The following is a 25,003-nucleotide window of genomic DNA, read 5'->3' on the forward strand; positions in this document are numbered from 1 at the left end:
AGTTTGGAGTCAGAATTGGGGTGTTCTACTGCCTTTGAAGAATTCTAAAAAGCTTTACTTCCCTGTCCAGATGGACAGAACAAAACCAAAGGAAATGACTCTTGATTAACACCCTATATGGTAACAGAGAAATGAGTTTTAGTTCATCCATAAACATCTGGGTAAAGAACACTCTACTGGATCCTGGAAAAGAGGGTGAAAAGGATAGTGCTCCAGAAGACAATGAATCAATGGCTTCTGTTTTCATGGTGTGAGAAAAACATAAGACTGAAGTGACAATAAGATATCACCTGGCACAAGTTCAGCCCTGTGGGCTGTTCCATCCAACCTGCAGGTCTCCTCTCCCTTAAAGACTTTTGCCTCTGCTCCATCCTCTTACCTGATCTAACATGTGGGCCTCCTCTCCTACAAGAACCTATATCTTTAATTTTATTTTTTATGTACTTTTTTTTTGAGACAGAGTCTTATTCTGTTGCCTAGGCTGGAGTGCAGTGGCGCCATCTTGGCTCACTGCAACCTCCGCCTTCTGGGCTCAAGTGATTCTCGTGCTTCAGCCTCTCGAGAAGCTAGGATTACAGGTGTGCACCACTATGCCCAGCTAAGTTATTACTACTTTTTTTTTTTTTTTTTGTATTTTTAGTAGAGACGGGGTTTCATTATGTTGGCTAGGCTGGCCTTGAACTCCTGGCCTCAAGTGATCCACCCACCTCAGCCTCCCAAAGTGCTGGGATTACATGTGTGAGCCACTGCACCCGGCCTAAGGACCTACATCTTTATTCCACCCACCTGCTCTATCCAATTCACAGGTCTCATTTCCCATGAAGACCTACAACTCTTCCCCATCCATCTGCTCTTCCCAGCGGATGGGCCTCCTCTTCTACCAGGACTTTCACTTCTGCTCCATCCACCTCCCCGACTGTCCCTATAGCACTCTCAGGCTGTAACGAGATCCACCCCTAACCCTTCCTGTTTCTCCCATTCTATGTTCCTTCTTAATTCCTTCTCTACTGAGGCTGGGCTTCCTATACTGATGGCACCCTCAGCTCTCTTGCCCCCTAGTTCTAAGAGCACACCCCCTCTCCTCAAGGGTGGCATTCTTCTCTCTCCACTCCTGAATGGGAGCTGCCAGGTCCACTTAGAGAAATCTTGCCAGGTGTGGCGGTTCATGCGTGTAATCCTAGTGCTTTGGGAGGCAGAGCCAGGAGGACTGCTTGAGGTCAAGAGTTCAAGACCAGCCTGGGCAACACAGCCAGATCGCATCCCTACAAAAATTTAAAATATTAGCCAGGCATGGTGGGACATGCCTGTGGTGCCAGCTACTTGGGAGGCGGAGGTGGAAGGATTGCTTGAGCCCAGGAGTTCAAGGCCACAGTGAACCAAGATTGTGTCACTGTACTCCAGCCTGGGTGACAGAGTGAGACCCTGACTCTAGAGAAAAAGAGAGAGAGAGAGAGAGAGAGAGAGAGAGAGAGAGAAGCTTCACAATTGTGAAGTTATAGTTTCCAGTCTTGGTTGGGCCATTATCATTCCCAACTATTTATTCCTTATCCATCACCAATTTCTGCTTCTATTCACCATAGTGGAAGCAGTGCTCTGCCACTCCCCTTGAGCATGCTCTGCAGCCCCAGCCTCCTCGCTGCTTCCCTCAAAAGACCATGCCTCCTATATGCATCACAGTGCCATTCAACAAGGCCTTTTCCAACCTCCATTCTCCACTCAGCTTCTCCCACCCTTAGCTGTGTCTGTTTTTTTACCCTTTACTGACCCCAAAGGAAGCCGGCTCTCTTCTCCCTTAATTGTGCTGAATTCTGCCCTTCCTACTGCCTCCCAGGATCTCATTCTCTCTTGAGTGGATTGTCACATGACACTTCTCCAGAGGCTCCATTCTTTATAGACCTGCTTCTACTTCTTTTCTGAGAATGGACTCTCCTGACCCTGGCTTTGCCCCTCTACTACTCTTTCGTTTTTTCCCCTTCACTTTCAAACATCATAAAATCCTACACTCACTTGATTTCACTTCTCCACCTACAACTCATTACTCACTGCGCCCACTGTCTTTGGCTCACCGGCCAGTTGGCTGAGACTGCTAAGTTCCTTGGCACATTGCTCAAATGCTGCGACTTCTTTCTGACTTTCCAGGACTCCCCATGCAGCCCTCCCACAACTTAGATTAATGGTTTCATCCTTAATTTCCTTTAGAATTAGGTTGAGCCATAGGAAATTGCTGTTATGGAGTTATAAAAGGATTGAATTTTGGCAATTTTCTGTGGCTCAGCCTAATTCCCTTTTCACACTTCTTTTGTAACTAATTTCACTTTATTGCAAATGTTTGCACATGTGGTTGTCTCCTTCATCAGACTCTTAGTGCAGGGATTCTGCTTTCTTTATTTGCACTTCGCCAGTGCCTACAGCATAAAAGATGTTTGCTGAGCACCAGCTGGGTGAATGCCCCTTTCAGAAGGAGGGGCACAGGGACAGCGCTCAGGCCGGCCTGGTGGGAACACTGCAGGGATGAAGGGCACTGACCTGGCTGCAGGATGCTGGGGAGGAGGAAGATCCCAGCCCTCCTGCGGTAGAGCCCTGATTTGTACCTGTGGTGTTTCAGACTGGTGTGAGTGATGCTGCTTCTGCGACCCGGAGCCATGGCTGTCCGCCTTGCTTTTGGTCATGACCACGCTCCCACGAACACTCTTTCCAGGTTTAATTTCTGGGGCCAGCAGAGTCATCTCTGAGGTTAACTTGCCCAAGGTCTCAGTGCTCAGTCGTCCTTGCCCTATGATGTTTTGACCCACAGCAGCCTCCTGGGCTATAAGGAGAGTGTGAACTTTTATTAAAATCACGTTAGAATCACAAAAAATGACGGTGGGGATGGCACCCTGAAGTCCGTTCTGTCCAATAGACATATAATGTGAGCCACATATGTAATTTAAACATTTCTAGTAGTCACATTAAAAAGGTAAAAATTAATTTTAGGGACATATTTTAACCCAATATATGCAAAATGTGATCATTTTAACATGTAATGTATAAAAATTGCTCCTGTGTTATTTCCAAGTCTTTTCTTTATATCACATCTTCAGGGTTCCCGTGGGAGCTGTACATTCACCGCACACCTCTGTTTGGACCAACCCAGTTTATGTGCTCAGCAGCCCCCAGGGCCAGTGGCCACTGTATGGCACAGGCAGGTTCGGGTTCACTGCCACCACTTCGTTCCAGCCTACCGACTCCACAGTGACAGCAGATGCAGGGGAGATGTGAGGGCCTCACCCCTATATTGCAAGGGCTCTATCCAAAGACCCCAGGGACCTCCTGACTGGGAAATTCAGCTGCCCTGTACTTAGGCCTATTCTATTTGGGCTTCCAGCAGTCTCTAATTCTGTTCATTTATTGATTCAATGAATCCTTTATGAATCTTTATTATGTGTCAACTATGCCAGGCATTCTTCCAGGTGCTGGGGCTACAGTGGGGAAAACTAACACAAGCCCCTGCCTCCAGGGCATACACGGGGTGGGGGCGGACAATGAAGGAGGTAGATCAGTATTAGGTTAGCTAGACAAGTGGGCTGTGAGATCAGGCCAGCAGGAAGGCTCCCCGTCCAGCAGGGCTCTGAGGGACGGGAAACTCCTCCTCGCTTTTCCCTTTCCTAAGGTTCCGGGGCCCTTTCCTTGACTTCCCTGACAGTCCCTATGACCCTGGCTCTGCTGTCTCTGCCTTCCCGGCTTCCCCACGACCTCTCCTGAAATGTAGGTGTTCTCCATGGTCCTAACCTGCCTTATCCAGTCCTCCTGGCTCATTCCGGGCTTTTCTGGCTGCTTCATCTACCCCAGTGGTTTCATGGAGAAAGACTCTCCCAGCTCTGTCTCTAGCTTGATGTTACTTTCTCAGACCAGGAGCTCAAATTTACCCTTAGGCACAGGACATAAACATGGCTCCACAGATCACTATGAAATGTAGATTATTTCACAGAAAAGGAAATAAAAAATTTAAGAGAATCAGCATTAGGGCATAGCCAGAGGTTCTCACTAAAGAGCTATTTCTCTTCCCAGCAAAGAATCTTCCATTTCCCTAAGTGTCCCATGCAGAGGTATCGAGGGGAGGGGACGACCCTGAAAGTCCCAGCCAGTTTTATCAACTAGCAGGCTGGAAGCATTTCTGGGATTACGTCATGCCATGGGTACTGACACAGGAATGCTTCCGCTCGGAGCAGGCACTCTGCTTGGTGTTTAGTATATTTTCCCATCGAGCAGCTGCTTGCCTGCTCCGAAGGTCCTCAGATAACCTGATGGAGCCAGAATTCTCAACTTTTTGTAGGAAGGCCACATGAGGCCTCCCCGCTATGGGATTCCAAAACTCAATTCAGGCCAGGCACAGTGGCTGAATCCTGTAACCCCAGCACTTTGGGAGGACTGCTTGAGGCCAGGAGTTTGAGACCAGGCTGGACAACATAGTAAGACCCTAAAAATTAGCCAGGCATAGTAGTGCATGCCTGTAATCCCAGCTACTCTGGAGGCTAATGTGGGAGGATCGCTTGAGCCCAGGAAGTTGCAGTGAGCTATGATGGCACCACTGTACTCCAGCTTGGGTGACAGAGAGATACCCTATCTCAAAAAAAAAAAAAAAAAAAAAGATAGAAAGGAAGAAAATAACCCCCCTCCCCCAAACCCAACCCAATTTATTTTCTTCTCCAGCAAACTTGCTCTTCCTCCTGTGTTCCCTATCTAGGTAAATGACATCACTCTCTCCTGGTTTCTGGGATTGGAATCTGGGTGTGGCCATCTTAAATCCTTCTTACTCCTTCAATTCTCTACATGCAGGTGGCTGTCGGGTTGGCCGGCCCAGGCCCATTTGTCTGCAGCTTCACTATCGCTTCCTTTACATGATAGTCAAGGGCTACCTTCCTATAGTGATTTTCTGACCATTTCTCCATAGTGTGAAAACTGTCCCAATGGCTCTTTTCCTTGAACATAAAACTTAAATTCCTAATCTTGGCATTCAAGGTCAACAATAATTGGCCTCAACCTGCTTTCCCACCCCTAATTTATGATCAGCTTCCCTGCTTTTTCATTCTGGAATGTCCTTGTCCCCATCTTTGCCTACTAACATTCTCTTGCTTCTTCAAACCTGTTTCCTTGAAAACTTCCCAAATCACCCTTGTTGGAACCCATTCATCCCAAACTTGCTCTTTCACAGAAGTTGGTATTTCTGTTGCAAAATTATTTTCCTTTGCTCTGACTGACCCCAAGTCTGCTTCTTCCCCCGCCCCCTCCAGGTGTCAGACGTCCAAAGGTGTGGGCTATGTCTTATTCATTGTCCTGGTCCCTACAGAGGCAAGAGCACGCTGGCAGTGAGAAGGGCAGGAGACCCGGGCATGCTTCGTGAAGAGAATTCTCCTCTGGGCTATGAAGTTGGCAGCATGCTGTAGGGCAGACTTCAACTAGGCTGTGGGAGGAGAGCTCAGTGGGGCACAGAGAAGATGGGTGTTGCCAGTAGGGGTGCTGGTGACTTGGCCACAAAAAGCCGGGAGAATGGGTTCTTACCAGCCTCCTCTCCTTCCTTCATGGACTGCTCTATGGCAGCCCTGATGCAGAGCTCACGGGCCCGGATCCCTGGGACGTTGTTGCTGTCGGACACAGCTTCCAGCACAATGGAGTCGATGCTCAGGCAGGCCGCGTTGTAGTACTTGGCCATGCTGACCGCGGTGGCTGACTTTCCTATCAAAAAGACCAGTGGGTTGAATTTAATGGTGCTCATTTGCTCAGTGTCCCAGACAGAAAAGGTCTCAAGAACAGAGGTACCTGCAAAGTGATCTCTCTGAGTGCTCTGCCTCCTTCCCATGTGGCTGGAGGTGTCAGCAGCAAAGAGAAGGAAGACCTCAGTCTGGAGTCAGGGCCGTGGGTCCGATTCTAACCCTGCCACCGATGCGTGCATGCCGTGGCAATCTGCATCCTCACTGGGTTTTCCCTCAGTTTTAAAAACAGATTCTTTTTTTCCTTTTTTTTGAGATGGAGTCTCACTCTGTTGCCCAGGCTGGAGTGCAGTGGGGAGATCTAAGCTTACTGCAACCTCCATCTCCCGGGTTCAAGCGATTCTCCTTCCTCAGCCTCCCGAGTAGCTGGGATTACAGGTGCCCACCACCATATCTGGCTAATTTTTTGTATTTTTAGTAGAGACGAGGTTTCACCATGTTGGCCAGGCTGGTCTCGAACTCCTAACCTCAACTGATCTGCCTGCCTTGGCCTCCCAAAGTGCTGGGATTACAGGTGTGAGCCACTGCACTCAGTCTGTTTAAGAAACAGGTTCCATCAGATGATCTTTAAAATACTTTGTAGCTCTTCCTGTCTCTGATTCTAACAGGAAGACTTTTTTATTTTAAAGAATAACTTGTGTTGATTTCTTTTCTCATTTCAAGGTACTTTCATTCAAAAAAAAAAAAAAAAAGCTGACAATTCAGATATAATAGACAAGAGAAAAGAAAAAAAAAAATCCATCATCTACTCATTCAGGGATCGTACAGTTAGCCTATGGTTGCTAAGTACACATGTAACTGTATTTCTTATAAAAAAAGAAATAGGTTATGTGGTAGGCTGAATAATGGCTCCTCCAAAGATTTCCACATCCTAATTCCTGGAACCTGCAAATATATTATCTTTTAGGGTAAAAGAGACTTTGCAGATGTGATTAATCTACAGATCTTGATATGGGGGATTAGCCTGGATTATCCGACTTGGCACAATGTAATCACATGGGTCCCCATGAGAGGAGAACAAGAGGGTTGGAGTCAGAGCAGGTCAATCGACCATGGAAGCAGCAGGAGAGACTGGGAGATGCTATGCTGATGGCTGGGAAGGAGGAGGAAGGGGCCAGGAACCAAGGGACGCAGGCAACATTTTTAGAAGCTAGAAGAGACAAGGAAACGGATTGTCCCCCCAGATCCTCCAAGAAGGAACACAGCCCTGCTCACCCATTTTAGACTTCTGTCCTCCGGACCTATGAGAGTATAAATTTGCATTATGTGAAGCCATGAAGTTTGTTGTCACTTGGTATATTAGCAACGGGACACTAATACAAACTACACACCACGAGTATGGCACCCTTTCTCATGTAAAATGATATACCATGAACAATTTTCCATTCATTCAATACACCTGCATGACACTGTTTTTACTGTGGTAAAATATACATAACAGCCATAACTTAAATCATTTCTAAGTATACGGTTTAGTGGTTCTAAGTACATTCACTTTGCTGTGCCCCCATCACCTCCATCCACCTCCAGAATGCTGTCATCTTCCCGAACTGAAACTCTGTACCCATTAAACTGTAACTCCCCAATACGCACCACCCTCCCAGCCCCTTGGAAACCATCATTCTGTTTCTCTTTCTGTCTCTAGGAATTTGGCCAGCCTGGGTACCTCATCTAAGCGGAGTCATACAGTGTTTATCCTTTTGTGACTGTCCTATTTCACCTTGCATAAGGTCCTCAAGGTTCTTCCGTGTTGTAGCACAGGTCAGAATTTCCTTCCTTTTTTTTTTTTTTGAGATGGAGTCTTGCCCTGTAGCCCAGGCTGGAGTGCAATGGCATGATCTCGGCTCACTGCAACCTCCGCCTCCTGGGTTCAAACGATTCTCCTGCCTCAGTCTCCTGAGTAGCTGGGATTACAGGCGCCTGCCACCACACCCGGCTAATTTTTGTATTTTTAGTAGAGACGGGGTTTCACCATGGGGGCCAGGCTGGTCTCGAACTCCTGACTTCATGATCTACCCACCTGGACCTCCTAAAGTGCTGGGGTTACAGGTGTGAGCCACCACGCCCTGTCCATTTCCTTCCTTTTTAAGGCTGAATAGCATCACATCGTACCATATTTTGTTTCTTCCATTCAGCCACGGATGGTCATTTGGATTGTTTCCACCTTTTGGCTATTGTGACTAACGCTGCTATGAACATGGGTATACAAGACGCTGTTTTTAATGGCAATAAAATTCACTATATAAATGTACTGTGGCCTGATTAACCAGTCCCCCATACTGAATGTTAAGTTGCTCCTGAGTTTCTATTACAGCATACAGTGCTGCAGTGAACATTCAAGCAGTTCATCTTGTCCATATCATTAATTATTTTTCCTAAGAAATTTTTAGAAGTAACATTGCCAGGTCAGAGTCTGCACATATATTTCTTTCTCTTTTTAAATAATTTAATGTCTTGGATTTTTTTCTCTAATATTTTAATGTTTTTAAATTATGGAAAGAATACAATTCAAACAATTCAGAGATGTATACATTCCAAATGAGGTGTCTTCCCTCTCCTTCTTAATCCCCTCTCTGAGGTCAGCAATTTAACAGTTTGGGGATAATCCTTAAGTATATGGATTATAAACAAAAGAGTCTCTTACTGCATTCAAAAGTTATATGTGCTAACTTCACCATAAACAAAAGGGGCAAAAGAACTTATACTGATCAGTCTGATTTTGACATAGACTGTTAAGCTGTTCTTCATGAAGATTCTGTGAAAGCTGCCAGGCTTGTTATTACTATAGTTCACACTCTAACAGGCTTTTCGCCTGCAGACGGAAAGTGACTGAGCCTCCACTAGACAGGGCTGGTGGCTCTTTCCAGGTCAGTGCATTTTTGGTGTTAACTCTCCAGTTGTCTGCGGTTTCTGCGGGTCCATCAACCATCCTTCTGTCATTCCTTTTAGTGCAACCGAAAATGGCCTGAGCCTCTGCAGGGGTGTGTGTGTGGGGGGGAGGGTCTTCAAAACATTTCCAGTTATGTTCTTACTTGGCTTGTTTGATTTCTGCCTGTTGCCCACAGATCTGGCCTTCTACTTTTTAGGTCCTGGTTTACAACTTTTCAAGGAAAGGTTCTTCAAAGGAAGGGGTAATGAATTGTGACATTTTAAGATTCCTGGGCCTCTCAGTGATTAGAACATCAAAAATCCTCCATAAATGTTGTCTGTATGAGTGATAGTAATTGGGTCAGAACAAGATTTCATGGCCCTTCGTCTAGTAAGCTGAAGCTAAAAGAGGTGGCAGGGCATCCTCCCAACATCCCTCCGCTCTGCCGCTTTCTAACTGGGTGGCCTTGGGCAGACGTCCTTGAATTTCTCTGAACTTTGGCTTCCTATAAGTTAGGGGAAGTCAAATTCTCTTTTCTGAGTGGTTCTGAAGTTTAAATAGACAAATGGATGGGAAGGAGCTCTGTCAACTGTAAATTACTATACAAATAAGATTTTTTTTTTTCCATTGTAGGTGATTTTGCTCCTTTGGGTTGATGGTGAAGTTAGCATATGTAATTTTGGAGATAATAAAGGATTCTTTAACAAGAATCCTTTCTTTATCAAGGGCTCACCCCTTGACTGGTTTATGGTTAGGAAAATATTTATTGAGAATATTTAGCATGTGATGGAAGCTTCTTTTCAATGAGGATTCACACTGCAGATATTGTTATAATTGTGAATGCTAATAGTCATCATAGTAATAATAATGATAACACCAACAGCTTTTTGTTTGAGTGTTTACTATGTGCCAGTCATCATAGTAATAATAATGATAACATCAGCAGCTTTTTGTTTATTTACTATGTGCCAAGTATTGAGATAAGCATTTTATATAAATGTTCTCATTATATTCTCATGACTACCCTATAAAATAGATAGTGTTAATACCACTTTACAGACAAGGAAACTGAGCACAGACAACTTAATTTTCCCAAAGGTACACAGCTATAAATGTGTAATCGCTACCCTATGCTGCTCCTCAAATAAAGTCATTAGTCTTTGCCATGACCACACAGCTGATGTTGCCACTCTGGAAGCCGCAGAGTTTACAGAGAAGATATGGCACTGCTGGTCTTAACCTCCCCTCAGAATTGGTGCATACCTGACAAGGGTGTCCCGTGAATGATAATGGCGATGCCTTTCCGGTTCTTGGCCATGCGGCCTTCTGCAGAAATGTCAATGCCCAGGTGGCGAGCGATTGCTTTGCTCACTGGGTTGTTTTCCACCTCTCCAACTTCCTCCATGGAGTGGCTGTCAATGCTCTGAAGCTTGTCAGCTGCAAATTTAAAATATATGCTGTGTGCACACATGGCATGCATGCTACACAGCCAGAAGTTATATGGGTACTGATGGAAATGGGAATGGATATTTCTTTTTAAATGCTGTTTTTTTTTTTTTTAATGGCAAACATTGCAGCAGTCCCCACTTGTAGTATACGAGAAGGCCCTTTTGGGCTAATAATTTGCTTATAGCTGCTAACATTTATAGCTAATAATTTGTTTAGAGCTACTAAAATTAAAAAAAAACAGATTTTTTGACTCTACTTCTATTTTGGGGAATCTCTCTTGCTGAAAAGTAGAAAGGACATTTGTGTGGAGAGCAGGATGGCTTACAGTGGCAAAATATTAGAAACGAGTGAAATCTGGAGCATTAAGGGAAATGGATGAATAAATGATAGCAAATTCCTATTATAGAACCAATACACAGCAGCTATTAAAATGATGACTTCAGTATTAGAGACTAGTCAACTATAGCCCACAGGCTAAACCTGTCCTGCTGCTTGTTTTCGTAAATAAAGTCGTATTGGAACATAGCCACATCCTTTGATTACATATTGTCTTTGTCATCATAGCCACCCTCCAAAGGCAGGGTTGAGTAGTTTCAGCGGAGACTGTATGGCCTTCAAAGCCCAAAATATTTACTATCTGGCCTTTTATGGGAAAAGTTTGCCAAACCTTGATTTATCAAATGCATTGGCCTAGAGGAACGTCTAGAAAAAAGCAAGTTGCAGGATCCTATGTGTATGAATAGTTTGTAGAGCAGTGTGCAGCCAGATACATATAGTCATCACAAATACAGTGTTTTAATAACAAAACTAGGATGACACTCTGAATTTTGTTCTGTAACTTGCTTTTCACATAATACATCTTGGACATCTTTTCATTTACTTGAACACAGGTCTAGCTCATTCTTTTTTTTTTTTTTTTTTGAGATGGCATCTCGCTCTGTTGCCAGGTGCCTCGGCCTCCCAAAGTGCTGGGATTACAGGCGTGAACCCCCTTGCCCGGCCTAGCTCACTCTTTTTAAACAGCTGCTAAATAACTCCCACTGCATGGCTTTGTCACAATTTCACTAGTTGCCTACTGATGGGCATTTATGGTTTCATGTTTTTTCATCCTAAGCATTGTAGTGTGCTTTCTTCTCTGTGGGATGTCCAGGGTCAGCCCTGGAAGAGCCCAGGCATGGGGAGCAGAGTCAGGGTGTATGGGGTGGGGAAGGCTGCTGAGAGAGACCAGGAGCCACTTGGGGGCCCGTCAACATAGCCAGGGTGGATTAATTATGAGGCATGGAGCCAGGAATTTCTGTCTTTAATCTCCGTTTTGCCATTACATGCTCCTGATTTAATTTACTCACCTGGTTGATGAGGGCTATGAATGATGACTTAACTCCCTAAAGATCTCCCGAGCCTCGCCCATGATTCCTATTCTGGGGGTGGGCACAGGACACGGTTGCTTATGCCTTGTCATGGTTTATAACGACCAGCAAACGGCCCCCATGAACCCAGTTTCACAGAATCTGATTTTCTAAATATGGTTCTAACATCTTGTAAAACTTGGGGGAAATAAATGCCAGAAAATGGGCCCATAATGTTGGGAGGTCAAAAGAAGAGCTCTCTAATGGTCCAACTGGGGGGACACTGGGGAGAATGTCCCCCATCCCCATAATGTTTCTCTAAACACCTCCCAGTCTGCCGGAATCTTAGCATGAAAGATTCAGGCCTTCATTTAGTCTACTTGAAACACAAATTACTGTGACAAGAATGTATTGTATGCTAAGCTCATCAGCCAACTCTCAAGCTTGTATCCTAGTGTGAGCAGCAGATCAGAGCTTCTCCAGAGGGCAGCTGTGGTGGGCAGGGCAAGATGGGCTAGGAGCCATACTAGGAGGCTTGGAGAAAGTGACAAGGTACTGAATATTGTCTTCCTACTTCTCCTTGGAGAGAACTAGTATCAAAACATTAAAATGCTCGGTTACTTTGGAACATGATTTTTTCCAGGCTTTCCTCATCCTCGTCTTCCTCTAGATAGGTTTTGGACTCAACCAACAGGGCGTGCCACTCTTCCAGGTTGGATGTGACAGAGATCCCTCGGCTCAGCGATGTCCTCTTCGTGCTATTAGAGGTTCCCTGATCTGATGAGGTCATATCTTCCTCTTCTGCCAAGGAGCAAAGGATGAAAACACCAGGGGAAGAGTTGGGAGGGAGACAAGGGAGATGGGGGCAGAAAAGAAAAAAAACGATGAAGAGGAGATTCACCATATGGGTTCCCATCACCCTGGACCATTCAACCCAAATAAACAAGAACTGCAGTCAGTCGACTATTCCTCTGTCTCTCTGTGTACAGTGTTTCTACATTTTGACATTTGTTTAGGAACTAAAATTATACATTTGCTTAGAAAATGTGGAAAACTCAGAGGAGTCAAAAATGATGGAATTCAGCTACAAAAAGAGGTGGAGATAGACAAAGAAACAGTGACAGAGAAATTGTACTAAATTTTATCATACCAGCACAGGAGAGTTGTAACCTCTCAGACTTTTAATTTTTAATTGTTTGAAACTAAGCTTGGGGTTATATTGTACATACTGATGTGCAGCCTGCTTTCCCCTTTAATTTATCATGACCATTTCCTGTGTCGTTAGGGACAGCTATCCTTTCATTGGCCCAACACCTTCCTCATTGATTGCCCGTGTTCTATAGCATTTCAGGGGTGCAATGGGCTGTGACTGTATGAGGTGACCCCCCTACTACAGGGCAAGATATTCTCTTTGTCACACAGGTAGAAATTGAGCCTGAGGGGTTGCAGCTCTCTCGTGAATGGTGGCCATGTGACTTGGGGCTGCGGGCCTTCCCTGGAAGGAAGGGAGGCAGAGAAGGACGATCTATAGCGTGAGAGCAGAGCGAGTAGAGAGAGGCACCGGTGAGAAGCAGGGCGTGTGCCTTTCTGGGTTCCCTCTGCACCCACTGATCCTGGCTTAGACTGCCTTCCATTGGGCCAAATGGATAAGTGAGCCCACAATCATGGTGTGTGAGGACAAGGGAAGCACCAAGGCCTTCTCTGCTTTTGGGAGGTCCTTTGTACATTGCAGCCCTTGCCGCCCCTGCCTTGGGCTGCTGGGCAGTCTCTCTGATGGTGTGTCTCTCCTCGCACTCTCTTCATGACTGTGAGCTCTCAAAGGCAGGGATTCATTGCATTTTTGATTTTTTTTTCCCAGCACTTTTTTCACTAATTTTTTTTCCCAGCACTTCAGTGCTTGCAACACAGCGGGTCCTTGTGATGGGCTTAATCGTGTCCCTTCCCAATTCAGATGTGGAAGTCCTAACCCCCGAGTATCTCAGAATGTGACTGATTTGGAGATAGGGCCTTTGAAAAGGTAATTAAGGTAAGATGTGGTCACATGGGTGGGCCCTAATCCAGTAGGACTGGTGTCCTTATGGGGAGAGGAGATTAGGACACAGACACACACAGAAGGAAGACCAGGCGAAGACACGGAGAAGACAGCCAACTGCAAGAAGGGATTCAGAAGAAAGCAACCCTGCTGACACTCAGCCTTGGACTTCTAGCCTCCAGATGTGGGAGAAAAGAAAATTCTGTTGGTTAGGCCACCCAGTCCCTGGCATTTGCAACGGCAGCCCTAGCAAACTCAAGGAACGTGACTAGGAGACAGGGTGGGTGGCAGCTGCCTTCTCTCATCTTCTCCTTTTAAGCCAAACTAGTGGTCTCTGACTAGCTTCTATTTCCTGGACAATGAGACAGGTCCAGTGGCAGGAAAAATTACTCCATTCAATCCATTAATGCATTCACTCACACAGCACCCATTTCTTGGGCACTATTGGGTCAACTGCTGTTCCATGCACTGGTTTTACATGTGGGGAATATTTGATCAATGCCTTTACAGGGACTTCTTGGCTAATGGTGGAGGGAGCGTGAAGAAAATAATTACATGTATGACTGTTACACAGATGAAAGCAAGTAAGAACAAGGTGGGTACATTTCCAGGATGAGGTTACAGAGAAGCAAAGAGAAGACGCATCCTCATAACTCACACAGTCCCACAAGTCAGTGAGGAACCTTTATGGGTAAGCACACAAGAGCCCCTGGGCAGATGATGGGATAACTCAGGGGTGGTGGGCCAGAAAGGGCACCATTCTGAGAGCACAGGACAGCTCTGCAACTGGAGTTTGGCCTGAGGACTATGGAGGGGTTGGTCTTTTGCTTGAGGGAATGCCCACCTCCTGCTTTTAGGGCACCAATTTCTACCTTTCTACATTACTTTGCCTTACCTAGGTCTACTCATTGGAGGCAGTGGTTACCATCATGGACTCTGGAGTCAGAGAGCCCTGGGCTGGAATCCTGATTCTGCCACTTAAAACTGTGGACCTGGCCTCCCTGCGCTTCAGTTTCTCATCGGTACGTGCAAAGCCCTCAACATGGCATTCAGCAAGTGTTATTCCATCTGCATTAGCAGTTTTTAGGTTGTACTATCCAAATTGGGCCCTAGTGACAGCAGAATGTGTTCCAGCCTATGCATCCATAAAATGGGGATAACACAACCCATTTTGTAAGGGTTAGAAATAAAATACACAAGGCAGACAGCGCCTGCCCGGCACCTGGCAGGTACTCAGAAATGGGTTGGTCCCACGGCAGGGGTAGTTCAGGGGGGCAAAGGCAATGGTTGGCGCCAGGGGTTCTCCATGTTGAGTTCTCACCATTCTCCTGTGCCAGATTCTCCAGATATTTCGCCCTCATCTGCTCCTCTTTTGACTTCTTCATCTCCTTAAAGTACTCGTACAGTTCTGGGGGCAGCTTCTCCCCAGGGTTGCGGGGAGGCAGCAGCAGGGTGTTGTAGGAATCATAGCCCTTCAGCTTCCGCAAGATCTGCTCGAGGGGAGAACGGGAACCCTGTTGGTCTCACTAGGAATCTCCCTGCAGGTCACTGATTTTGTAAAACTTCTGCTCCTGCCTGAGGCTGAGACTTATACAAATACTTTCTGGATTTCAAAGAGTGGGGGCCTTTGGAGAGGTCTCGGAAGCAGGGCTGAGCTCTGAGCCTGTGGGGATACACGGATCTTTACTTTGCTCCATTTCAGCCTAGGCATTTCACATGTGGAAATAAATTTTCTTCTTGTTTTAAGAATAATATATACTCTTTTCCTTTTTTTTCCCATGACAAAAGTTCAGACCTCCATTATCTACCTTCAGTGACACATTCATTCTTAAACAATATTGTGGTGAGCAATTTTACACTAAGTAAGGGTGTGGTCTCATAAATAGAGGATCCAGGGAAAAAAAGAGGTAAAATAGTATTAAGTATGTGCACGTGTGCACATGTGTGTGAATGTGTACTAGGGCTGCCAGGTGAAATACAAGATGCCTAGTTAAATTTGAGTTTCAGATAAACAATGAATAACTTTTATTTATTTTTTTAATTTTACTTTTTTTGGAGACGGACTCTTGCTCTGTCGCCCAGGCTGGAGCGCAGTGGCCCGATCTCGGCTCACTGCAAGCTCTGCCTCCTGGGTTCACGTCATTCTCCTGCCTCAGCCTCCTGAGTAGCTGGGACTACAGGTGCCTGCCACCACGCCCGGCTAATTTCCTTTTGTATTTTTAGTAGAGACAGGGGAATAACTTTTTAGTATAAATATGTCCTGTGTAATATTTGAGACATACTAAAAAAATTTGTTATTTATCTGAAATTCAAATTTAACTAGACAGCCTGTATTTTTTTCTCCTAAATCTGGCAATACTAGAGTGTATTTATAAGACACAGTAAAATTAAGTTTTAAAAAGCATTTACTTCTTCTACAACCTGATTTATTGGTATCAAAAATCTGTTTTGTTAGATAATCCTTCTTCAGGATCCCCATTTTTAGTTATTTGAACACCACTGCTAATAAGCTCCATGTAAAATAAGATCCATGTAAATTCTAAAATTTACATGGAAGGGCAAAATTAAAGTATTAATGAAAAGGAATAAAAGAAGGGTATTGCCCTACCAGATGACAAGCCTTATTAGGAAGCTGTAGTAATAGACAGAGTGGCAATGATGCTGGGACAGACACACTGACCAATGAAATAGAAGAGAAAGCTCAGAATTGACCCATTTATTTATGGAACTGTGATAAAGGATACAGGTGGCATAGAGAATCAGTGGGCAAAGGAGGCAATATGCCAAAGACTGGCTGATGCAGGGCACAAAGGCCTGGCAAACAAGCAGCAACTGGGGCAACTCCAAAGGGCCAACCCAGCTCCAGAGCTTTCTGTGCGATTAGCTGAAGTCTCTGTTGCCATCTCATCACAGTTCATCTCGCTCCGCCCAACTCTGCTGTCCTATTCTTCACAGATGTTCCTGAGAATGCCCCCCAGAAACCTCCCACATGCAAACCTCAAGTCTTAGATTGTGCTTTCCACGGAGCCTGACTCTCAACAGAAGGTGCTGTGCCAACAGAAGCCACTAAGGATCTCATAAGAATCTGCCCCATAGGGGCAGGTCCCCATTCTGAGAAAAACTTCTGGGAGCAGACTGCAAACTAAGCAGGCTATCAACATTGGAAGCAAAGAAGACAGAAGATTCAAAGGCTGAGTGGGGGACGGTCCAGAGAAAGCAGAATAATCCCCCCTCACCTAAGCCACCTTCAAATTCCTGACCCACAGAAAGCACAAGATGACAAATGTTTACCGTTTTAAGTCGGTAAGTTTGGGGCTAATTTATTATGCAGCAAAAGATAACAAATACAGCGTTGGGCTTCACGGACAGCAATACCTTATGAGGAAACAATGGAGCAACACATTTAAAATAGTCAAGTCAAGAAAATGTAAGCCAAGAATATTGTATCTGATCTTCAAAAGTCACAGATAAATGGTTATGAATGTTTGAATACTCAGAGAATATCATTCCCATGATCCCTGCCTGAGAAATCCACCAGAGAATGAACTGTAGATAATCCAGAAGTGATTGGAGAAGCTTCATTGTAAGGATTGGTGTTGGGCATTCAATATGCTTAGTGTAAAACTAAGACTCCACGATGGAAATTAAGTCCTGATACCTTAATATTACAAGCTCTGACAATATAGATAAAATACAAGTAGCAAATATGGGGGAAGGGTACATGAGATGACTACTCAGCTGGTATTAACTGGAAATAAAATCATTTTAAATTAGAGGATGGAAAGGGGAGAGGGAAAAAGAAAGAGATTACTAGCTAATTTTAATATTGCTCATAGGAGGGAATTAAGAGGCTGTTTCAAAGAGTAGGACACTAAGGTTATTAGACAAAGGTGTAGCTCAAGGTAGGGCAGCAGGGTGGGGAGCATGAGATATGGATCTGGGGGAGCTGCTGGAACACAGCACAGAGGCCTCACCATGCTTATGGATAATAGGACTCAGTAGTCTTACTATTAGTGGGAATATTGATATTACTATTTTGAAGCTATTTATTAATTATTTTATTTTATTTTGAGACAGGGTCTCACTCTGTCACCCAGGCTGGAGTGCAGTGGTATGATCTTGGTTTACTGCAGCCTCGACCTCCCAGGCTCAACTGGAACTCCCACCTCAGCCTCTCAAGTAGTTGGAATTATAGGCGTGTGCTGGCATGTCCAGCTAAATTATTTTGTACTTTTTTTTTTTTTTTTTTCGGAGACAGAGTCTCACTCTGTCACTCAGGCTGGAGTGCAGTGGCGCGATCTCAGCTCACTGTAACCTCCGTCTCCCGGGTTCACACCATTCTCCTGCCTCAGCCTCCCAAGTAGCTGGGACTAAAAGCACCTGCTACCACGCCTGGCTAATTTTTTTACTTTTTTATTTTTTAGTAGAGACGGGGTTTCACCTGTTAGCCAGGATGGTCTCGATCTCCTGACCTCGTGATTCACCCGCCTCGGCCTCCCAAAGTATTTTGTATTTTTTTTGTAGAGATAGGGTTTTGCTATGTTGCCCAGGCTGGGCTCAAACTCCTGAGATCGAGCAGTCCTCCTGCCTTGGCCTTCCAAAATGCTAGGATTATGTGTGTACAACTGTGCCTGGCTAAATGTATATTTTATAATAAATTGATAAGTAAGTTTATATCCATGATTTTCAAGAGAAAGCAGAAACAAATGTATCATCAAAGAATTTAGATAAAATCCTATAATCTTAAATTGGGATTTGAAACATCATTATGTGTTATGATTTTTTTCCCCTCTTAAAAATCACATTTCCTAGTTCTATTTACTAAAAAGACCTAGAAAGTCACAATCCAGTGAACTTGAAGACAAGATAATAGAAATTACTTACTCTGGATAACAGATGAAATAGTCTTAAAAAAAAGAGAAAAGAGTCTTAAAGAGCTATAAAACAGTAACAAAATATCTGAGTGTCATTTGAGCCCTGGAAGGAGAGCAGAAAGAGCATGAGGCTGAAAAAGGTACTCAAATGAATAATGCCTGAAAAATTTCCAAATTGGAAAGAAGATAAAGATCAACAGATTCAAGAATCTCAGCAAATCCCACAGTGAATAAACCAAAATAAATTTATGCCAAGACACATTATAGTCAAACTTCTGTAAACTAAGACACAGAAAAAATCCTGAAAGCACTGAGAGAGAAATGAAATCTTCCCTACAGAGGAAAAAAAATTATTCAAATCATTGAATTTCTCATCAGACCATGGAGGCCAGAAGAAAGTGGCATATATTCCAAAGGATGAAAGAACCGTCAGCTCAGAATTCTATATCCAGTGAACAAATCCTTCAGTGATGACAGGGGAGGTCAAGGCATTCTCGAAGGAAAACTAAGAAATTTCTATCCGCAGGCACACCCTAACAGCAGAGCTAAAAGTAGCTCTCTAAACAGAAAGTTAATAATAAAAGAAGAAATCTTGGCATATCAGAAAGGAAGAAAGAACAGAAAGAGTAAAAAGAGAGACAAATATAACACATTTTCCCTTTCCTCTGGGGTCTTCAAATGTATGTTCAGCAGTTGAAACAATAATTATAGTGCTAGCTAATATAAGAAAAATATTTAAGACAGTTATATTAAAAATCAGAAGGCTGAAGGGAGTTAAATGGAGGAAAGTTTTCTAAATTCCACTAGAACTGGTAAAATGTCAATACCAGTTGATTATAATGTTATGTGTAGATAACGTAATACCTATAGCAGTAACTAAATGAGCTATACAAAGAGATACACCCAAAAAACACTCTGAGTAAATAAAAATGGAATTTTAAATAACGTTGAAGCAACTGACAGGAAAGTAGGAAAAAGTAAACAGACCAAAAAACAATAAAACATGCAATGGTAGACTTAAGTCCTGACATAGCAATAATTACACTAAATGTAAACTGTCTAAATATATAAACTAAAGTCAGAGATTGGCAAAAGATATTTTTTAAAATGATCCAATTACATGCTGTCTACAAGTAACTCAAGTTCAAATACAATGATATTGGCAAGTTGCTACGTATGGTTCTTTACTGTTTGAATTTTAACCATGAACATGCATTAGCTTTTCAATTAGCTGCTTAAAATGTCTAGGATTCTACTCAGGTCAAGGGAAGTAGCTCAGAAAAGGCTCTAGAGAAGTAATCACTAAATTGACAAGGAAGAATTCAAGGGGAAAAAGATAGGAAAGGCCAGGAGGATGTTATTGCATGCAGAGAAAAGAGCATGAGTACATAGCAGGGTCCAGCACGTGTAGAAAAACAGAGTTTGGCTTTGGCCTCTGCTCACCTTTTCTTCTATGAGATATTGCTGATCAAATTCTAAGGAATAAAACTCAATGGGGAAGTTGCAAGGATTCTTCACTATCACCTCGGCCTCGTCTCCAGGTGCACAAAGTAGCAGTGGCCCCAGATCCAGGACTGAAGGACTAAATTCCAGGCGTGGCTCTAGACCTTGCCCACGTGCCAGCAGGGTAAGCTTTTGAGCACTCTGGGCAATCTGAAACACCAGGGTTTGGCTGTAGAATTTCTGGAAAACATAAAAACAAAACAAGCATCTGAATTTATTTCCACTACATGTCATGTAAAACAAAACACCGCTGAGGGGAAAAAACTTATCTATTTAGATTAAGAGAGAAAACTTATAATAAAATTGCATAGGAGTAATTTGCATTACTGAATTAATATAAGTACTGGCTATTTAGCATGGCAGGCATTGTACCAAGTGCTAGATATCAAATACATTCTGGGTATCTAGCATTCCAGGACTTGTATCAAGTGCTTCATCATGTGTAGCAAGCCCTCGGAGTGTCACTGTCACATCCCTCGGATCTTCCAGTGTGCTCAGACTTCCAACTGCCACTGTCTGCACCTCTGGGCCTAAAGGTTCTCATTTCATGGACCCTGCAGCTCATGGGCAGGGGAGGGCAGGGCAGAAATGCCAGGGAAATGATACCATCTGGAATTAGTTATCAAGCAATGACTCTGGCGATTTACGGTAAAAAGACCCCAGCCCCTTGCTCCCGAGGAGCGATGATTCTGAAGCGTGTACTTGGCGTATTTTCCCAGAGTTTGGCAGAATGCCAGAGCTGGGGCATTCAGCTCATCAGATACAATTACAACCAGATACTGGTCAGTAGTGATATCATAACTACTCATATGTTTTCTCAAAATGGTACCCAAATCTACTTTCCATCCCATAGTTCCTAGTCTGATTTCACTGGGGAACCTATTAAACACGCAGATCCTCACACTCCATCCCTAGAAACTCTGACTCTGTAGGGGCAGAGTAAGGCTGGGATTCAGCATTTTTAACCAGATGCCTAGGTTATTCTGGTATAGCTGGACTTGTGGCTTGGTTTGAGTGGAAATTAGGAAAATCACAATTTGAAGACCTCCTATCTTAGCTTGGAGGGGAAAAAGCAAATGGATGGAATGTATACAGACATACACACAGAAATATCTATTGCTGGACACAATAAGATAAATTATCGGCTCAGAGGGGTTTCTATATAGTTATAGGCTTAGTACCTTATGATTCAAACTTCTATATTTTAATTGCTGCTTATGGAAATCTTTCTAAAACATTTCATTCATTTTCTTGAGCATGTTATAAAGCCTAAGAATTGTTGGTCTGGATGTCATTGATTTCCTGGCGCTGCTGATGTTGATGATGATGCAGATATATGGATTGTATGGCCTGCAGGGCTAACCAATTCCTTGTATACAGCTAAAAAATTTATCTCTTAATTGGTGGAAACATTTTATTAACTTTGACTAATTCCAACTCAATATTCATGAAACTGCTTGAACAAACCTTTTTTTTTTTTTTTTTTTTTTAATATTTCCCTCATTAAGTAATGGAAAAAATCCACAATCTTGAGTAAACCCTTTGAAAATGTTAAGACTCTTTAAGAATGACAAACATATTACTAATTTTCTTTTAAATGAACTGGGATAATTTTGATAATGATAAAAACATGGGTTTTATTTTAGAATGAGATAGGAAGTTGTTTGCTTTTTCTCTTTCTCACTGAAGCTGCTTAAGCACTTCCTCAAAGCGATTACAAGGAAAATGGGAGTTAACCATAGCTCCTCTATAAAACACAGATCAATTTTTCTTTTAAAATAACAGAATAGAGAAAATTATATTTCCCAAGTGCCTTAGGTTTTGAATAAAAGTTTTTCCAGTGCAACCTCTTGAGATTCTCTCTGGTTCTAGGATTTTATTAATTTTACTATGTTCCTGGTCAGAAGTAGCTTTGAGTTGATTACGTTCACAAAAGAAACATTTATGAGGCTCCAGGAGGCCATCTACCGGAACGTACTTTTCACGACTACTGATGATGATAGTTATTGAAAGACTTACTTACATAGAGCAGCATGCTGTGTACTTTATTCAATACTGTGCATTTAATCTTCAAAATGACCTCAGGAGGTAGTCATTACAGGTTGACAATAAGTTATCCGAAACCGAGGGGCCAGATACTTTCAAATTCAGATTTTTAAAATAGTAAACACAGTGTATATACCCTATGTTACCTAACACCCTCAGCAGGGTCTGGGGCAGGTCCCCTGTAATCAAACACATTAATGGTTGGTGGCAATGTTTGACTCTGAAAACTAAGTGGTACAAATAAAGGTTAAATGGTCTCATGTCAATTCAGATGAGATTTTTCTGCCAAATGAGTTGTGGTCTAAAGCTTATGAAATCTCAAACCCCCCACCCCTAGCTTTGGATCTTATTGGGTTTCAGAATTTCAATAAGGGACTTTTGATATACAATATTACTATTTTTTATTTTATTTATGAGTGAACTGAGACTGAATGAGGCTAAGTAATTTCCTCAAAGACACACAGCATGTAAGTGTGCAGAGGCAGAAGGCTACTAAACCCGGCCTTCTGATAAAAATTGATATTTTAGTCCGTTGATTCCAGACCACCAGGCCACACAGCTCCTATGTGAACCAGAAGTGCTTGAGATGCCATATTCAGAAAAGCCAGGCACAGGTCACTCAAAGCTTCCCTTGAGACCCAAACAAGCACGGACTTTGAGTAAAGCTCAAAGAGGTCCAGAGAATCGAAATGAAGCCATGTTTCTTTAAAGCTCACCTCTTCTTTTGGCATGAATTTCACCTGCACGTTGGACTTCTCACCAGGATCCAGGACTCCAGAAATGGGCTGGATTTCGAAGATCCGTGTCTTTGGCTTTAATTCAGCACGTAGTTTCTGTCTTAAGTACTTCGGCATGTGTTTCTCCAGCTGGTTTACACATATTAGAAAATTAGATCACCTTCTATGGAAAATGAGCTCATTTACCTTCCACTCACACAACCCACATTTCCTGAGTACCTCTCAGGTGTCAGGGAATGTGTAGACACCAGAGGTACAAGGATGAATAAGACATTCCACCTGACAGCATGGCCTGATAGGACCTCAAGCGCTGGGCTAAGGGCCCAAGTTTTATTCAGGAGGCAACTGTTGCCACTGAGTCTTTGAGCAGGAGGTTGAAATGATGAGTGCCAAGGCCTAGAGTTACAAATCTGGCTGAAATGGAGATGGAGAAAGGAGGACCAATGGGCCACAGTTCGTTTACCTTGTCAACAGGCTTTTGGCTCTGGACAAACCATTCACAAGGCACTTGGAGATGATTGGAAAGCTGAATAGTTTCCACCAGGCACTGTCCACACTGAATTGTGGCAAAGTCCACTTTTCCATGAGAGAGAGTCATGGTTGGAATGGTCACCTTGGCTTGGAGACGGATGTGAACTGTTGGCCCTCCAACCACCTGGAGAGGGTATAAACTGCAGTTATCATGTGGCATGGGTTTGGGGAAAACAAGAATCACAAGTCTGACATAATAACTGGATTATCTTAGGGCGATCAGCAAGCAGAGCTGGAAACCTGCAGGGCCGGGTGGGCCCAGCGGTGCCTTGTACCTTGATGGGCAGAATGACTTCTTTGCTTCCAACAGGAAGATTGGCCCCCTGTGAGTCAAATCTCACTTCAAATATTTCCGTTTCACAATGAGGCAGATTCTTTACACGATCTAGCTTGGTACTGAATCCTGGACCAAAACAAAAAAAATTTCTTAGTGGGAAAGAGAAACAGCAAACAAGAGCTGCTCTAGAGAAAGCCCCCACTGGGTCAGAATGACTGCTCAAAGGATCACTGAATAGCCCAAGAATCCTTTTAGCTGATCCCAGAGGCACAAATGCTGTTCCAGGAGGACAGTACTGATGGGTTCCTTGTGAGAAATGACCAAGTGCAATAGGAAAGGGTCTCCCCAGCCTGGGTACCTGTCTCATGAAGGACACGCTTGTCTGCGTGGAATGACACTGGAAAGTGACTGGTGTTGGTGATCTTGATGATGTGGGTTCGGACGTCACCAAGGATGATGTAGCCAAAGTCCAGGATGTACTCTGGCAGCTGGACTCTGAAATGGTTAATAGACTTACTAGTCCCTTTCAAACCTGGAAGGCTACTTTTCCAAAAGTGAGAGTCTGATTTTTTTTTTTTTTCTACCTCTTGTGCACAATTTTATTCTCCAGAGTGGAGAACAACAAATGGCTACCCAAACAGAGACTAGAAACAATGTTAACTCCCCCAGAGATTCACATCGCTGTTTTGGCCATTATCTCAGAACACGTTCAGTGTGGGCCCTTATAGACCTGAAGCGGAGCCTGTCCATTCGACATAGAGGTATTGTTCTCACTTGAAGAGGCAGAAACCTGCCCGGCTGGCTTGATGCTAGGGGATGGCGGGTAACTGAGATGAGTGGATTTCATTCCGAGATGATCAGCCAGTGTTTCAGGGAGCTGCACGAGGCAGCACTGCCTGCTCTGCTACACTCTGAAACAAGCACAGCACAGAAGGGCGGTCACTGGAAACCACTCACTTGGCCAGTTTGCGGCGACTCCGATGGCTGAAGCCGGTGTCATCCAAAGGATCGGCGGTGGTTGTTTTCTCATGTTCTAAGACATAGCTTTGGACTACAAGTCTTTCTACCTCCATCTGGAGATGAGCACTTACCTGAAGCAAGAAAGAGGAGCAAGTCAGCAAATTCTTTAGGAACATGCATTCTCAACAGGGACAATATCACCCCCAAAGAGGCAAAAATTAGCTCTTGGAGGGTGGTGGAAAATATCTTAAATATTACAATGATTTGTGACCCCCAGAGGGCTACAGAACAGAAACAGATACACAGTATGTTTAAGGCATTAAATTTTTCCTGGGAAGGGTGTGGGTAGGGTAAGCAAATCAGTATATCCATACCATGGAATACTCAGCAGTAAATGGGAATGAATTATTATTATTATTATTATTATTATTATTATTTTATTTTTTTGAGATGGAGTCTCGCTCTGTCCCCCAGGTTGGAGTGCAGTGGCGCAATCTCCACTCACTGCAAGCTCCGCCTCTTGGGTTCACGCCATTCTCCTGTCTTAGCCTCCCGAGTAGCTGGGACTACAGGCGCCCGCCACCGCGCCCGGCTAATTTTTGTATTTTTAGTAGAGACGGGGTTTCACTGTG

The 25,003-nt window shown here is 43.8% G+C and overlaps 1 protein-coding gene across 4 annotated transcripts in view; it reads right to left on the reverse strand.

The window, feature by feature from the left end:
• Nucleotides 1-25,003, reverse strand: part of HYDIN (HYDIN axonemal central pair apparatus protein) — a 415,044-nt gene that overhangs the window by 134,098 nt on the left and 255,943 nt on the right. For all 4 annotated transcript variants that reach the window (XR_004179730.1, XM_021932150.2, XM_021932149.2 and 1 more), the window contains exons 31-41: nucleotides 24,369-24,502; nucleotides 23,770-23,906; nucleotides 23,410-23,537; nucleotides 23,067-23,258; nucleotides 22,583-22,732; nucleotides 19,761-20,000; nucleotides 14,765-14,933; nucleotides 12,033-12,212; nucleotides 9,880-10,053; nucleotides 5,539-5,712; nucleotides 2,592-2,806 (exon numbers count right to left, since the gene is read on the reverse strand). Coding sequence is in view for 3 of the 4 variants with exons in the window: in XM_021932150.2 (XP_021787842.2) it covers nucleotides 2,592-2,806; nucleotides 5,539-5,712; nucleotides 9,880-10,053; nucleotides 12,033-12,212; nucleotides 14,765-14,933; nucleotides 19,761-20,000; nucleotides 22,583-22,732; nucleotides 23,067-23,258; nucleotides 23,410-23,537; nucleotides 23,770-23,906; nucleotides 24,369-24,502 (1,893 nt within the window). In the remaining variant the exon portion in view is untranslated. The remainder of the gene's footprint in view (nucleotides 1-2,591; nucleotides 2,807-5,538; nucleotides 5,713-9,879; nucleotides 10,054-12,032; nucleotides 12,213-14,764; nucleotides 14,934-19,760; nucleotides 20,001-22,582; nucleotides 22,733-23,066; nucleotides 23,259-23,409; nucleotides 23,538-23,769; nucleotides 23,907-24,368; nucleotides 24,503-25,003) is intronic.

The sequence above is a fragment of the Papio anubis genome, chromosome 18 (assembly GCF_008728515.1).
Source record: "Papio anubis isolate 15944 chromosome 18, Panubis1.0, whole genome shotgun sequence".
In the NCBI taxonomy this organism is placed as follows: Eukaryota; Metazoa; Chordata; class Mammalia; order Primates; family Cercopithecidae; genus Papio; species Papio anubis.